The 17,131-nt window shown below is 47.8% G+C and overlaps 2 protein-coding genes across 4 annotated transcripts in view; one reads left to right on the top strand and one right to left on the bottom strand.

Moving 5' to 3' along the window:
- The window catches only part of Tepp (testis, prostate and placenta expressed), an 18,835-nt gene extending 9,957 nt beyond the window's left edge, over positions 1-8,878 (top strand). For both annotated transcript variants that reach the window (XM_010617214.3, XM_010617213.3), the window contains one exon: positions 7,572-8,878. In XM_010617214.3, the coding sequence (XP_010615516.1) occupies positions 7,572-7,577 (6 nt within the window). In that variant the 3' untranslated portion in view covers positions 7,578-8,878. The remainder of the gene's footprint in view (positions 1-7,571) is intronic.
- Positions 8,879-9,675: 797 nt separating this feature from the next.
- Positions 9,676-15,533, bottom strand: Znf319 (zinc finger protein 319). 2 transcript variants are annotated; one of them, XM_010617211.3, is made up of 2 exons: positions 13,550-15,533; positions 9,676-12,168 (listed from the first exon to the last, which is right to left on the bottom strand). In XM_010617211.3, the coding sequence occupies exons 1-2, from the start codon at positions 15,075-15,077 to the stop codon at positions 12,125-12,127; spliced, it is 1,572 nt and encodes a 523-aa protein (XP_010615513.1). In that variant the 5' UTR covers positions 15,078-15,533; the 3' UTR covers positions 9,676-12,124. The 2 variants fall into 2 exon arrangements, with proteins under 2 accessions (XP_010615513.1, XP_010615511.1); XM_010617209.3 differs by having other exon boundaries at positions 9,676-15,533.
- Positions 15,534-17,131: the final 1,598 nt, after the last annotated feature.

The raw sequence follows: 17,131 nt of genomic DNA on the forward strand, positions 1-17,131 counted from the left end.
CAAAAAAAAAAAAAAAAAAAAAAGCTGTGGATAGATAGACAAACACACATAAGATAATTTGTTTAAAAACCAAAGTGCACTCAGGTGGCCAAGTCAAATTATAATAACCTTTTTACAGTTTTTAGGTTTGTAACTATAAATAAGATTGGTTAGAACTTTTATAGATCAGTTAACAGAGGTCTTTTGTAATAAAAAGCTTTTATACCTGTGAAAGCAAAGACAGTTTTTAAGATGGACCCTAGGCTGATGGTTTATCTGATTGGAATATCTGGTTATACAGGCTTCTTACTGTTGCTTTAATAGCCACAGTTGTTGAATAGTAACAGCCACATGTAACTGTTCCCCCCTAGAGGAGCAGATTGTTAAAAGGTAATTTTAACTATTTCTAGGGGTGGGTGTGTAGGCCAGGACTGGATGTAGAAAGAGACTAAATGACACTCTTTGGAGCTAAGTATTCTAAACAGTAGGGGGAAGAAGGCCTGACAAGGCTTCAATCTGCCCTGCTGCAGATGTCTACCTGTGGCAGTTTTGGATTTTTTCCCCATTTTTCCTGTGACCCTTGAACCATACTTAGCTATAGGCCTTCCTTTTTCAGAGCCTCAGTTAGCACGTCTCTGAGAATAGGGACCAGCCTGGCAAAGATGTTCTGGAGGGAAATCATGAGAGGCAGTCCTCTGGACACTGGGGCTATGCCTGTTCTTTAATACCTATTTTTGTTTAAAACTATTATTAAACTCATAAAGTTCCCTAGGAATGTTTTGTTCTATCATTGAACTTATTGGTATTATAAAAATCAGCCAGTCTGCTCTGTGCTATAAAAACGAGTCATCATCATCATTTTTTTTTAACCAGGGATCAAACTCAGGACCTTGCACTTTCAAGGCAGGCACAGTGCCTCTAAGCTAAATCCCTGGCCCAGGCATCATCATTCTTGAGGGTAGAGGGAAGTAAGAGGAGTTACTCTTTCTGCCTAAGGACTGAAAGGCAGATAAACATGGACTAAAAGTTTACATTTATATTTTGAGAGTTTTAGGATCAAATCCAGACCTTTTTTTTTTTTTAATATGACCCAGTGATGTGAATGTTAGCTTGTCTGTGGAAGGGACCTAGGGAGGGGAAACTCACCATTCTGGAAACTTGGTCCTGAGATCCAGCAGCCACAGAGGAGAGAATTACCCTGGACCAACCACTGTTGCAAACAGCATTTTTTCCCAAGGGCAGGGAAGTGGAGAAGGGGCAGAAGAGTGACTCTAAGTGTGGCACAAGAACTAAATCTTAACCATCTCAGGTGCAGAAAGACAAGTCAGATCAACAGCTTTCCCAGAAAGGATCTCTAATCCGCCTTTAGAGACAAAAGCTATGGTTGACTCCATCTGCATTGCCAAGCAAAAATAATCAAAGAACCTGAATGGCTGAGGTTTTTTAAGAGAGACAGAGAGAGAGAGAGAGAGAGAGAGAGAGAGAGAGAGAAGAGAGGAGAGAGGAGGAGATAGAGAATAAAAGTGCTCTAACTATATTGTTTAGGGCTTACTTTTTAATACATGACCCTGAATCAAAAGAGATTTATTACCTCCAAGGACAGAGACAAGTAATAGTCCAGAAGAAATTTTGGCTTTAGGACAAAGAGGTCTTTTGGAATATTTTAGGTTCTCTAGCTAGTCACCTAAGGGTTACTTCCCTCCATAGCAGTTCTGGCTATGCTCTACTTATACCCACTCTGAAAATATGTATCTCCAGGTATCTATAATACACTTAAGAAACACAGATTAAGACCCGTACCCATGTCTCTCATTAGAAGGCAATGTTTGATTTAAGCACAACATTACATCTTTCCAGTCTAGTTCATAGGTTTGAGTAAGTCCTCTAAAGACCTCAGTGTACCTATTAGGGTTGTCTGAAAACTTTCAGAACCTATTTGATCTGTTTTAGGTCACTGAGAAAAGGATACATGAACACAGGTAGTCCCACATTTGCCATTTACTACCTGTAATGGATACTGTCCTTGAGGGGCTTGAATAAAATTAGCTAAGGATGGATATAGCCCTGTAGAGGCTTTAATTACAGCTGGCCTACAAGCACCCGAAGGGCAAGTAGGGGAAGCCTCAGACTCAGTAATAGTGGGCAAGACTTTCATTAAAATTGCCTTTGAAACCTCATCCTCAGGTTCTGAAGGGCAAAGAGTAGCCTCAGGCTCAGTGACAGTGGATGCCTTAAGGGCCAAAGGTGTCTGGTTTTCCTGTGACTTACATTTATATTTTGCACACAGGTAAGGATTAATTCTTAATGTAAAAAAAGTCTGAACATAAGGAAATTTTTACCATTTTCCCTCTTTCTTACAGTATGATCCTAGTTATGAAATAGCAACCTAATTAATACTTTCCGCTGCATCCCATTTTGTCTTGAGAATCCTAGCAATTCTGTGCCCCTCCCTTCATTTAGCTTCAGCTCAGTCACCTCTACATCTTTTGTCACCTATTCAGACCTTTTTCCTCTTTTAACTTTGGTACATTTTAAAGTGATAGAGAAGTGCTATACAGTAAGACAGGCCCTTGCCTTGCCTCTATTTTTTTTTTTTTTCCACAGAATGTTTTGTTTTGGAGATGTGGGTTTGTGCTGAGCTCTTGCCCAATGTATCAAAATGGTTTCTGACTGAACTGTGTGACCTTTCAGGAATGTTCTGTTAAGCTCTGCCCCCTCACAAGAAGGTTCTGTTAAACTCCACCCATCCCAGGAATGTTCTGTAACTCCACCCACCTGCTTCAGTGAGCATGCTCACTTGGCATGTGTTTCAGGAATGTTCTGTAACTCTACCCCTCCTGCTTCTAGATCCCTATATAATGAGGCTCTCATTTCTGGTAGAGTGCTCAGACTCCTCTGAGCCCACAGGGGCTCACTGGCATAATAAAGGTTTTATTATTATCCAAATGAGCATTGGATTCTTGAGTCTTCAAATTACAAGAGCTGTGACCCAGAGCTGCCCCATCTCAGAGGTGTGTTCAAGAGCTGCCACATTGAGCTGTATAGCTCAGCTGTGTCTCAGAGCTGTGTTCCAGAGCCACAATACTGAGCTGTAAAGCTAAGCTATGCCTCAGAGCTGTAGCTCTTGGCTGCAACACTGAGTTGTAACAGTTAGCTGTGCCTCTGAGCTGTGGCACTTAGCTATGACACTGAGCTGTAACACTTAGCTATAGCACTGAGCTGCTCTGCTCTGCCACAACAAAGGGCATAAGAGATTTTGATATTGAGTTTCCTATAAATGAAAGAGGGAAAAAATGGAATCTCTTTTAACTTTTTCTTGATTCCTATATCCTCAAGGCATCCCCAAGGTGGCTCTACTCCACAGCAGGTGGCCACCCTCTAGAGAGAAACCCAAAGATAAGCCAGGTTGAACTAACCACAGTTTACCAGCTCATGACCCTGTCTTCTCCAGAAATTCTTACTCCTAATACTAGCAGATGTTTCTAAGAGCACAAGCTACTATTGATTCCAACTGTAGAAATCATGTTTAAAGAAGGAAACAATGATAGCAAACCAACAATCAAAAGATGAAAACCACTGTCTTCTAATTCTTTGAAAGAAAGTGGAAAAATATCAAAGAGCAAGTAGGAAATAGTTGGAGCAATTCTTATCCTGTAAAAGAGATCATCTCCAGAGAGAGATAAAGTCAGGCAAAATGACTCAGAGAAATCTTGCCCTGAGCCCTAGAGTGACAAAGCCTCTAAGGCATTTGTGTTATCTACCCAATCACCTAAGCAATCTTCTTTAGCAGTAAGACAAGGCTATGCTCTATTCAAAATCTAATCTAAAAATTTTAATGTCTCTGAAGTTCACAAGTTAAACTTATACTCATCACCTAGCATCCACAATTCACATGTTAGTAAAGGTACATTTATCAGTTTTTTACACATCCCTGGAAGAAGAGAAAGGCTGACTAAAAGCCCTTTATTACTCTTAATGAGCATATACAAAGTATAAGTGTAAGTTGCTAGCTGATTGCTATTCTCCTCCATGAAAGGCAAATAGTTTTGTTTGTTTGTTTGTTTGTTTGTTTGTTTTTTGAGACAGGGTCTCACTATGTAGTTGAGACTGACCTGGAACTCACTGTGTAGCCCAGGCTGGTCTCGAACTCAGTGATCCTCCTGCCTCAGCCTCCCGAGTTGTGGGATTACAGACATGCGCCACCACACCTGGCAGCAAACAGTTTTTCCAAGCTGCCTCAGCCTGACTTCCTGGAGGGAGAGGTAGTCTAACTATAGCTAATCAAGTTTTTTGGTTTTTTTTTTTTCACTTTTCCTTTTTGGTACTGAGAATCAAACCCAGGCCCTTGCACTTGCCAGGCAGGCACTGCACCACTGAGCTACATCCCTGGCCCAAACTAATCAAGTTTTAAGGTTAACTCAGCAAACTGGAAAAACTTGGGTAGGGGGGTTCAACTTACTAGCAGAGAGAAAAATCAAAACCTGTTCTCAACTCTTAATGGAGACTTAATCAGAGGCGTTAACAGTGTCATCTGTGGTCACTCTGGGGCAGAGGATATCAGAAGATAGCTTAGAGAGTTACTTCTCATCTCACTGAGGAATCTAGGTAGGGATGAGAGATAAATAGAGATTTTTCTGTTGGTTCCCCAGTTAGGCTGTCAGCACCCAGTTTCCACTGAGGAAACTTTGGTTACCTGCCAGAGTTCCCTGGCCATCACCCCTCAGTTGTCATCTCAGCTTTCACTCATTCATGAAACCAAAGATTTGTCTCCAAAAAGGAATCTAGCTGCCTTTCTAGTCAACATTTAGTCTACAACTTATTTGTAGCCAAAGTATTTTCCTCTCCTACACACATAAATGATGAGAACCAGATCTAGGAGGAAAGAGACAGAGCTAGGAGATTGGGGGTTCTTCCTTAAACTAAATGTGTTTTGGTCCCTTAAATATCATGCTTAGGAAATAGCTCCTTCTAGTCTCACCCAGAAGTTGATTCTTTCCATGGGGTCTCAGTTTCAGTCTCCTGAGAAACACTGTTGCCCAAAACATTAAGTGGGGACATCGTCACTTTTATGTGTTTTCTCCTGGACGGGTATGTGTTCCTCAACAAAGATGACTTCCCTGTCTTCCATGTTAGCAAACACTCATTTTCTATGAGCTCAACGTAAAGGTTCTTAGTTGTTTTTTGGTTTCATTTTTCGGGTAGGAGGGAAAGGTTGGAATACTTTAGGATTCCTTTTTTTCTAGTCTTACATGCCTTTAAAAGGGAAAATATAAAATGACAGGGAAAGATAAGAAAGGAAATCAGCAAAAGGAAGTCTTCTCTTCTCATGCTCATGGTGAATTATTGAGACAACTTGCTCATAAGTCATCATTCTCAGCCTGGAAAGGCAAGAATGGGGAATTGTAAAAGCTAAGACTGCCTCCTGATTAGCAGAAGATCAGACCATAAAGGGAACTGAGGCAGAATAGGCTCACCATTTTCTCTAGAGTGTAGAGGACTGGGCCAGAATGTCTCAGTGAAACCTGTTCCCCAAGTCTTAAGAAGGGCTGTCTTCTTAACTGGAAGATAGTATTGCCTTACTAACTAGTGGAAGGGGTCCAGTGATTTATTAATAAGCATATATATTAACTAGATTTCATTTTTTTAAAAACCCATTTTACAGAATTTTATATCAAGGTCCATTAGGGGGTGCTCAAACACTTTTTCCCTAACACTGTTGTCTGAGATAATAAGCCATAACAGTCAACAGATCAAGAGCACCAATAAAGCCAGGCGTGGTGGTGCACACCTGTAATCCCAGCACTCTGGAGGCTGAGGCAGGAGGATCGCTGTGAGTTTGAGACCAGCCTGGGCTACATAGTGAGTTCCAGGACAGTCTCAACTACATAGTGAGACCCTGTCTCAAAAATTTAAAAAAAAAAAAAAAAAAAAAAAAAAAAAAAAAAAAGAACAATAACAAAACAGGAATAGGCCAGAGATTTAGCTCAGTGGTTCCACCGCCTGCCTCACAAGCACAAGGACCCAAGTTAAATAGCTGGTACCAATAAATAAATAAATTAATTAATTAAAAATAAAAATTTGCAAACAAAACAGGAATAAAATGTAAAATGTCACTTTCTTTGATGGGGCATATCTTTCTATGTTCTCAACTTAAATTTACCATCATTTTTTAAAAAGACAAGGCATAAAAACCAAGGCATACACAACTGACAAAAATTCAATACATAAGGCATAAAAATTCAAGACAATTTTGATTACCTAAGCAAGTCACAACCCGGGATCTATGGAACAAAAGCAAACTCTTACCTCTGTCCAATTATCTCAGTGGGACCTCCAAATGATATAGGGCATACGATATAGGGATGCTATTTGGACCTCCAAATAATATAACTCCCAATCTGCAAGATGTCCAATATGCCAAGTTCACATTCTCTAAAATTGAAAGATGAATTCTAGGAACAGTGGAGATTAACAGCAGGAGATATTTATTGAGACAAAGACAGCTTCTAAGAGTGACATAAGGGGGGCCAGATAATGGTTGCCTAAGGACCCAATTTCTCAAGGGAGTTTCATAGAGCAAAGCCACAAGATGAGGCAGGTATAAGGTGGGACAACTAATAAGTTGACTATCCATATACTTACAAATACAGTCACTTAAGTAATATTGATTAATGGGGAACAAATAGGGAAGCAAGTCATGTAGCAAGCCAGGGTACATGGAACTAACAAGAATTTTCTGAGAAGGAATGGGCTAGGGAGGTTTTGGTCCCCCATCCAAGGTGATGCATGCCCATTTAGCATATCAATCATTGCTGTTCATTTGTGGGAGAAATATTAAGTACCTCATCTCTCCTTGTCTTAAAGCCTGACCTTTAAAGAATGTGCCTCCAGCCACAGCTGTAATATGTTCTTATCTTCTGAATTGACTCTCTCCAGGGCCCAGCCCTATCTGACTGCCAATAATATTTTAACTAACTTAGCTGCCTGTAATACTTTCTCCTCTGCCTCGCAACTCCTTCCCACTCTTTAAAGTTCAGCTCAGACATCTCATCCTCCTTGAAGTCTCCCCTGACCCTCTGCCACCCCCAGCTCACACTCCCTCCATTTGGTCACCACCTGTAGCTTATAGCTTCTGAATCACTATACTCTCACTACTGACTGTAAATTGCTTTTCCCTTCACTCTGTTTTTTATCACCATGGATGCCTAACAGAGTATCTTCACTAATGACTGAAAAATAGGCGAAGCAGTTCAAAGTAGGGGATCAGTACGAGATAAGGATGAGGCAAACTGGAGCCAGGAGGGGAGAATATGAAAGTCAAGTAGAACAGTGGAAAATACGTAAGGAAATAGGAAGGTATAAGGCTTTTGAACTACACAGAAGCTGGATGGAAACTAGTTTTCAGAGCCCGCAGATAGGAAGGTGGGTTTGAAGGGAAGCCAGAGCAGTGATGATGAACGTTTTAGAGCATTCAGTGATAACCAACAGTCTGCTGTGGCACATGTGCGCAGGTTCACCACTGGCCTAGAGAAAGCCTAATTTTTCTACAGGATAGTTTGAGGGCCTCACTTAACCCCTTTTTCTCTCCACAGCCGTAGCAATTACCTGACCCCTTGGCATTAATCTGCGAAAAGAAGGCCAGCCAACACCCTGACTGCAGGACCATGTCCCTCAGATCCCCCAGTGGGACAAAAGGACATATAGTAGAACCACCCACTTCCTGACTAGAAATAAACATAACGCTTTCTCAGGGAGGCGGGGTGTGGGTGGGGGGGAGAAGAGAGAGAGAAGGATGAGAGTTTTACCTTGTCTGTCACCTGCCAACTCCTGGAAAACTATGGGCCTTGGCAGAGGGTCAGAGTCAAAACCCAGGCCCAGCCAGCATTAAGGTCAAGGGCACATCCAGGTGGATTTTCTGTGCTCCTGTGCTTTGCCTGCACACCCCATCCAAGCCCCTCCCCTACCTCAGATTCTCAAGGAGGGGTTAGAAAGGAATTTGCTGGGGCCTCTTTCTGAAGCCCTGCCATACCAGTGTGCTCTGAGTGGCTTCCTGGAGGCAGGCTCTGGGGTGGGTTGCTGGTTCAGCCTATGTCCTCTTATTCCTATGAAGCAGCAGAATGTGGGTTTATACCTGAATGAGAAAGTCCATCCTGGAATGTGACCCAAGCAAACATTTGAGCCCTGTCCCTGGATGCTGGGGTGACATGCAAGATGCCATCCCTGCCTCTGAGGTGCTTCCAGTCCAATGGGAGAGACAGGCAAGTACAGCCAATTCAAACCCAAAACCATGCTCCGCCATCCCAGGACACCATGGATAGTAACCCATGCCAGCAGTTTCACTGCAGGTTCACAGCCACTGATTACTTTTAATCCTGGTTTCGTAAATATAAAAAGGCACGCCTAAGAATAATGGAAACAGATTAGGAAGGCATACACAAGGCTGATTTTGTGTGCACAGTACTGTCTGTTCTTAAACGGAAGACAAGGCATTAAGCAGTTGCAAGCCCCACAGGATGGGTAATTTAAAGCCATTTGTCAGCTGATAAAATGTAGCTGGGAGGTTACATGATTGGCACAAGATCACACAGCTGGTGACTGGCAGCGCTGGGGATTGAAGACTGTCTAACCCCTGGACCTGTGGCCATCGTATTCTGCTTTCCTGCTATGAGAGGCAAGCCAAGAACAGGAAGGACATGGGAAGGGAGGGGCTTCCTGAGGCATCTGGGTAAGGCTCAGGAGGAGGACAGGATGTCCCATCAGGAAACTCTCAGAAGCCATGAGCAGCTGGGTATAGTGGTATATGCCTGTAATCCCAGAACTTGGGAAGCTGAGACAGGAGGATTGACCTGAGTTGAAGGCCTGCTTGACCTACATAGTTCAAGGCTAATCTGAACATAGTGAGACCCCTGTCTGAAAAACACCACCCCCAAAAATTTTTAAAACCAAGAGCAGCAGCATGGGCCTGGAATCCTGAGATGACTGGAGCCTAGGGATTCAAGACCACCCTGGGCAACACAGTAAGGCCCAGGCTTCTGTCTTGAAAGATAGAAATTGGGTAGAGGGAGAAAGTCCTCAGAGTTGCTGGCAGTAGCCAAGGTCCCAAGGCCTTAGCCTCTAAGGATTCTTAGCTTATCATAAAGAAGTCATGTCAGAAATCTTCACTAGACAACCTTAGGGACAGCCTAGCCACTGTGATCTATCTTGCTTTCAAGCCTTCCAGGCAGACCCCAGTGAAACATCCTGTTACCCTAAAACAAACCTTACCACCAGCCTCCTGGCTATCCTAGTGCCCCAGGCTCTTGTCTGTCTCTAAAACTCTGTTCACAGTCATCCTCCTACCAGGTCATTCCCTCACCCCTTGTTACCCAACCCCACCCACCCTTTCTTCCAGTCAGGACTCTGTCAGGTCTTCCTTTCTCCCCTATTCTTCCCCAAGACCGTGAGGACAAGAACAGCAGCTATTCAGGGGCTCATACCCTCTGGACCATGGTGGGCTTGCTTCCAGGCTCCTCTTAGCTGAGGCTCAGGAATTGGGCCTGAGGTCCCTCAGAACCAACACACATACCTACAATAAATGAATGCTACTACAAAAATCATAGTGGTGTTTATTACAAAGCAACATGCAAAATACACATAACCCAGGGCCTGGGGCTGGCACTGGGGCAGGTTCAGGAATGGAGTGAATGTCCAAGCTGAAGGTGGAATGGAAGGAGAGTCAGGAAGGACTTTTGCACATAAAATTTCCTACTAAATATCAACAGTTTTGACCTATTTTGATCCTACCTCTGATTCATGAAAACCCCAAAACTCTCATCTGCAGTTCTTTGTGTCATGTGGCATGGGCTGAGGGCCTGGCAAACAGCAGGTGCTCGGTAATGCTAGTGGATGAACAAAGGCAGGAATGCAGACATACACACAGTGAAGACAGACCCCACACCCCCCCCATTTCCTTTTCAGACTATTCAGCAGGAATGTTTGTAGATTTTAGAAAATCAATAGCGGCCAAGGCTCTTCCTAAAGGTGTGACCTTCAAAGAACAAAGAAACCACTTGCTTTCAGATGGGCTGTGGAGCTTGTCCTGGGAGAGTTTGGCTAGGAGGCATTGGGTTTCTATGGCCTGAGCAGTCCATGGTCTAGGAAGAAGCCTGCTCCAAAGGAGGAAGGAGAAAAGGGGTCTTGGGGGCCAGGATGCAGGCCAGAAGATGGAGAGATGGTCCTCCTTGACAGTGCCCAGGAGGCTTAGACCTAAAGGGAGCTGATGGTGCACTGGAGTTTTGATATCTTAAGCAGCTGACAGTGGGCCGGAGGGGCTGGCCACCCTCTGCCCTGCTGGGGAAAGCTTTCCTGCTCCCTGGGTCAGAACGACGACTGGTCCTGGCCACTGTCACCAGCTTCCTGCCCAGCAAAGGTTAGGTTGGAGCCAGAGTCTCGGGCACCAGTGGTCAAAGCTGGAGGCCTGCGTGGTTCAGGGCACAGGACTCTCCTGGCCCCACTGTGTCTTCCACCCATGTGTACATCCTAGATTCATGTGACCAGCCCCTATAATCCAGGCTGCTTGCATCACCATGTACAACTTTGGACAAGTCCTGGACCTCTGAAATTTCTTCACAAAGGGATTACGTAGGTCCACCCTGCCTACTAGGTGGATGGGTTTTGCCTAAGGTCATGTGACTAGGAAGTAAGTCAGGACTTGAGCCTGGAATAAGACAAAGGGACCTGGCCATCTCCTCCTGAGGTAGAGGCCTGCAGAAACAATCACATGGCTTTTCAAGTGCAAATTCTTCCCTGGGTCACACAGAAGGAGCATTCCCTGGCTTTTTAGTAAGCCTTCTGTACCCAGTTTTGGGGTTCTCTACAGTGCATATAGCTCCTTGCCCTTTTAACTTTCCACCCTCACCCTACCCACCCAGGGCTAGGTCCTCCTGCTGGCTACCTTCCACTGGCTCTCAGATGCCCAGACCTGGGTACTGTTTCTCCCTCTCTCCAGCCCCACCCTGGCCTTTGAAAAATGGGAAGAGGGCTGGGTTGTAGCTCAGTAGTCAAGCACCTGCCTAGCATGGGCAAAGCCCTGGGTTCCATCGCCAACTGAGAGAGTGGGGGCGGGATATGGTTAGAAAGAGACTGAGATGCAATTGGGCCCATGGAGGAAAGGAAGAGATGGGCATAGAGGAAACCAGTATGGAGGCACTGAGGTAGAAAGCAGAGGGGTCACTGTGGGACAGGATGGGCAGTGGTAAAGCAAGACCAGGCCAGCCTCTGGGCAGGGCAAGGCCAGCTGGGTTGGCCACTGCTCCACAGAGGGGATGAGCAAATTTTCTTGCTTACCATTACCAGTCCCAGCCCTCTGGCCCACCCTGACTCACTGGTCCCTCAGAGCCCAACTCCCTCCTCAAGTGATGTGGCAATGCCCCAAGGTCAAGGACAGGCAGGTCCATTCTTGAGGGCCCATGTGTCCCGCAGTTGATATTGCCAGCACTTTTTAGTTTTCCCACCAGGGCCTCATAACACCATATGATCTCACAACTGCACAGCAAGACAAGGGTTAACCTATATCCAAACAGATGAGCCAACTGAGTCCCAAGGAGATCAAGCAAATTGCCAATGCCACACAGCCAGAGTCCAAAACTTTGGATTCAAATCCAGCCTTTAGTCCCAGATCCCAACCTGCCTGTGTCCCATCATCCCCCTGTGGAAGCACGAACAGAACAAACAGAGCTTTGGTCTGTGACAGTCAATGTCTTTACTTCTAAAGCATACATTGGCTCACTATATAGTAACATCAAAAGTGGCTACCTAGAATGGAGTCATTCTTTTCAAAAATTCAAATTCTCACATTTATATATAAGATCCAAAATGATGTAAAATTAAACTACAATGTTATGAATAGTATAACAAACTGCTTTTAGAAAGCAAAATGAAAGGGAAAATTTAGCAGTTGGGACTGTCAGGACCTGGGTTCCAGTCTTTTGAGGCATTGTGACCAAGAGCCAGCACCAAGGGGAAAGGCCAGCCCCTTGCTGAAGCACAGAAGGGAACCTCGTCAATTAGACAAGGTGGACATGGCTGTGCAGATTCCATAAGGTGAGAGGAGAGGTGGTGTCTTCCTGCCCCTCCAGCCCTTGGCGTGTGTACCGATCAGTCTTCTTTAAGACCAGGAACAGGTGGAGCCAGAAGAGGGCAGCGGCAGAGCTGGGTTCAAAAATGATAATTTTGATAATAAAAGGTGGCCCAAGCCACCGCGATCTCAGTTGATTCTATCCACCTGACAGGCACACTACCTACTGGATTCCTTAACCCACTTACTCCCCTTATTCCCTGTGCCCTGGACATCTTCTGCCTTAAGAGACCTAGTGAGCTCTAGGAAGCCCCAAAGGAGAACTCCGGGCTTGGAAGTAGCTGGATGTTATCCAGAGCATAAGATCCCTAGGGTCCAGGGCAGCAAGCAGACTGATGAAGGGGTGGTATTCCCATGGGCTGACTGGGCACCGTAGGGCCAGAGGCCATTTTCCACCCTGGCACCCAAGCCTGGTCTGGGCCCTGAGGCAGGTCTGGGACCACAGACACTTTGGTTCACACAATTTGTGGGGAGGACACTTGTGCATCTGCTGGGGACATCATGGGCTTGGCCTATTTCCTCTGATACCTGGAGGACTCCAGTCCCCTTCTTTCACACTTGCAGCCCCCTCTGACAGCTCAGAGCCACACCCAAAGCTATGGGATAAGCCCTCAGCATAAACAGTCTGCTTGTCCTCCTTCCCCCTGGCTAGCTCTGTCCCCCTTGAAGGTGTCACAGGAATGTCTGCTTCCCAGCTCCTGGCTAGGCTCACTGGTCCCCAGGCAGACCCTGCCTGAAGAGTCCTGTCCTGAACATCTAGACTATCAGAAACCTGGGGGACACATCACCTTTGGCTCCCTGTCTGCCCTCCTCATCCCCAGGACTACATCACAAAACTGGCCTTCCTCCCTCAACAGCAACTTGACAGGGATGCCCCGCGCCACCTACCTCTGGGGTCTAGGCCCTACTATAACCCTCCCCCCACCCCCAACTGATTTCTAACTAGGCTGGAAGATTTGGGAAGGTTGGAGCCACTTGACTGCCAGTGGGATTCCAGAGATGAGGGAGGCTGGCAGCTCTCTGGAAGGATTCCTGTGGTGGGAAAAGTTTATGGAATCAATATCTGGCTCTCCCCAATGATGAGCCAGGAGTGCCTGGCACTACACACCTTCCACCTGCCCAGCACCCTCCCAGGGACTCAGAACACCAAGCTGGGTGGGGGTCTTGATGTGATGCAGCTATAAGGAAGCCATAAGGAGGCGAGGCTGGACTGGACCCACTGGGCTGAAGGGCCTCAGGGCAGGCAGGCGGCCACCTGGTAGGCACCCTCAGCAGCTGCAGCTGCAGCACTGTGCTGGGCACTGTGCTCCTGCAGCAAGGCCACGTCCAGGAAACGCTCGCCACACCACACACACTTGAACTGCTGCTCTCGGGCGTGCACACCCTGGTGCTTGTTGAGGTGCTCACGCTGCTTGAAGGCCTTGTCGCAGTTGGGGCACTTGTAGGGCTTCTCACCAGTGTGTACCCGACGGTGGCGCTGCAAGTCTGAAGCATACTTGAAACGCTTCTCGCAGTCCGGGCACTTAAGGGGCTTCTCACGTGCAGGGTCACAGCGGTGCTGCACAAACTCTGAGGAGGAAAAGAAGCGGCGATCACACAGTGTGCAGCGCAGAGGCTTCTCAGCTGCCGAGCAGTGTGCTAACTGGTGTTTCTGCAGGGCTGAAGCCCGCTTGTAGGCCTTGTTGCATACAGGGCATTTGAAGGGCCTCTCGGCTGAGCCTGGCAAACACTTGTGCCGCAGCAGCTCAGCCGACTGGTCAAAGCCCTTCTGGCACACAGGGCACTTGAAGAGAGTCTCGAGGGTGTGCACGTGTTGGTGGTAGAGAAGGTGGCTAGGCTGGCCAAACCCCTTCTCGCACAGGCCGCACTTGAAGGGTTCTTCAGTCTTGTGCGTGCGCCGATGCCGCATAAGCGCATACTGCTGCTTGAAGCCCATGGGGCACAGGTCACACTTGAAGGGCCGCTCAGCGCTGTGCGTGCGCTCATGCTGCCGAAGGTCCGAGGGCCGCTTGAAGGCCTTCTGGCACTCTCCGCAGCGGAAGGGCCGCTCGCTACTCGGGGTGCACGGGTGCTGCAGCAGTTCCGATGACTCTTTGAAGTGCAACTCACACACGTTGCAGCGGAACAGATGGTGTTCACCTGAGTGAGCATACATGTGGCGCACCAGGTGAGAGCGGTGCTTAAAGGTCTTCTCGCACACAGCGCACTTGTAGGGCCGCTCTGAGCTGTGTGTGCGCTTGTGGTGCACCAAGTGGGACGACTGGCTGAAGCTTTTGTCACACAGCGTGCATTTGTAAGGCTTCTCACCAGTGTGGATCCGCTCATGGCGAGAGAGCTCTGACAGGTGCTTGAAGGGCTTCTGGCAGATGGGGCAGCTGTAGGGTTTTTCAGGCTGCTCCGTAGGGGCCACAGCAGGAGGTGGGGGTGCAGGGGGAAGTGAAGGGCCCGCAGTGGTGGCTGGCTCAGTGGCCTCCACTGGCTTATAGGTCTTCTCGCAGATGGAGCACTTCACAAGGCCAGTATGGGCACTGTGGTGCTGTGCCAGGGAGGTGAGCAGAGAGAAGCCCATCTTGCAGACACCACAGACAAAAGGCTTCTGCTCAGCCTGCACACACTGGTGCTCCAGTAGGTCCGTGGCCTGGTGGAAGATCTTGAGACACTGGGTGCATTGGAACGAGCGGTCATGGCCCGCCAGGCACTGGTGCTCGTGTGGGCTGGACAGGTGTGCCAGGTCATGACCACACACCCCGCACTTGGGGGCCTGCTCGCTAGCTGCCTGGAGGGGCGCGTGCTGTGGGGGCTGCAGGCCTGGATCTGGCTGCAAGAGGATACCATAGACAGCACAGCCTAGGGGGTTCTCAGCCGTGCCTGGGGGCAGCGTGTGCTCCGCCAGGGCCGGTGGTGGTTCTGCATGGTGCTGAGGCTGTGGTGGCTGCGGCTGCTGTGGCTGTGTCTGTGGCGGCTGCTGCCAGGTTTCCGACATGCTTGGGAAGATGAAACAAGGCTTGGAGAGTAATGGCTTCAGTTTCCCGCTTATAGTGACCCAACCCAGAGAGAGAAGATGCCCGATCTCAGGGATGGACAAGGACCTCAGATAAGGCACAGAAGAGGATGAGCAGCCCCAGTCATTAACCAAGAAGACAGACTACAAGGTTGTGTCTACAGGACAGGGGGCTCTTCAAGGCAGGGTCCCAACAATGCCAGGGAGGCTCTGCCTTCCCAGAGATCGGTTCTGTAGGGAAGAGAGAGATTGTGAGCTGGAGACAGGAACAAGCAGCCTTCCCTGGATCCTCTCCCTGTGTTGGCTGCACCTGGCACATGGACACAGACCAAAGGAAAGGAGATGCTCAGGGCTGGGAGACCTGCTCTCCCACATGCCACCAAAGTCTGCTGGAAGCTCAGCATCTCCAGGCAAAGTAGACAGCAACTATCTCCAGTCATTCCTACCTTAGTTCTCTATCCCTGTCCAGGACATCCACTGAGTCCCCTCTAGCTTCCAGCCAACTCTCCTCAGACAAGTGTCTCACAGGTGAAACAGGAGTGATCTGTCCATAATGCCAATGTCTCCCTGAGGTCTGCCAACCACTCTTCTACTTGTCACCTTGAGAACAAATCCAGGACACCGACCAGAGGTCCAGCCTGTTGATCCAAAGAGACCATACCTAGCCATCTGAGAGCTCTATTGCAAAAGGCCTCTGGCAGTCATATTAGGACAACTCTGTGGAACCAAAGGCCACATCAAAAACCCTCTCCTGAGACACAGTGGCCCACATCTCTCTGCATCTATGCCCAGACCTTTCACTCTGGCCATATGCCTATTTTCTCTCTACCTAACAGGACAGATGGCCCTGCAGGGACTTGAACCCATGGGTGATGGTGTTAGATGATAGGTTCACAGAACCACCCAGCCTCGATGTCCATGCAGAACTTCCTCACTCTGATCATGTCCCAGAGCATCACAAAAATGTCTTAAATCTTCTGAATGTCTCTGTCATGGTCTGCAGGAAAATTAAGGAATTGCACTGGTCTACCTCCATAAAATGTAGGATGTAGCATGCTAAAAACAAGTATTTCTCCTTATCTCTTCTCTGGAGACAATCCATTCCCTTGTTCCAGGTCTATAACTTCCTGGATAATCAATGGAACGCCCACTCAGCCCAGGCAAATCTCTAACTCACCACTTTGTGGCAGCATAACATAATGCGAGAGAAAGGAAGGAACTTTTAGTCAGAGGCAACCTACTTCTAGATTCCCAGCTCATCTGCTTATTACATTTTAAAAGTTTTTAAGTTTTCTCCCAAGAGGAGAGAGGATAGAAGATGCATTCAGACCATGCTGACTTCTGAGAGTTGTGCCAAACAAAACCATTAAAAGTCAAGCTAAGAGTTGCCATTCTCAGCATCTTCCAGGAAAGGAGGAAGGAAGCAAAGGGGCAATTGTTCTTGCTGGAGGTAGCAAACAGGTGTAACGAACAAGCAGGTACCACTTGGTTATCTAAGCCTTTCTAGAGCATGAAAGGGAAAGGTGAGCTGCCTTAAGCACTGTCTAGGTCTGGCTGCACCAATCCAACTGTGGCGTTTTTCCTGGCATGAATAGCTGCCGGATCAAGCCCCCGCACCCCACCCAGGCCTAGCTGCAACCCCACTGTCCACCCTGGCTCTCCTCCAAGAAGGGGCTGCCAGGAAGCTCTGAGATTACTCTGCAAGGGGAGGGGTAGGAAAACAAGGGGAGGCCTCACTTGCGCCCCACCCAGCCCTCCTTCCTTCCTAGAAAACTAACTGGAAGCCGATCACCTCCCACCACCCGCCCGGCTGGCCCAGCTGGGCTGTCTCCTGTCAGCCCTCGCGCTAGAAGGCCAGGCCACTGCGGGCCAAGAGTGAATGGCTGAGACCAAGGGCCGCAGGACGGACCCGGGAAGCAGCTGCGCTTCGAAGCCGGGCCTGGGCCGCTCCCGAGCTCAGGAGGCCACGGGGTCTAGGAGGGTGGCGGCCGGGCCAGCTAGGGAGGGGGTGCAGCGGGCGCGGGAGTGGCCCCCAG

Source organism: Fukomys damarensis, unplaced genomic scaffold (assembly GCF_012274545.1).
Source record: "Fukomys damarensis isolate Sample0158 unplaced genomic scaffold, DMR_v1.0_HiC HiC_scaffold_32, whole genome shotgun sequence".
In the NCBI taxonomy this organism is placed as follows: domain Eukaryota; kingdom Metazoa; phylum Chordata; class Mammalia; order Rodentia; family Bathyergidae; genus Fukomys; species Fukomys damarensis.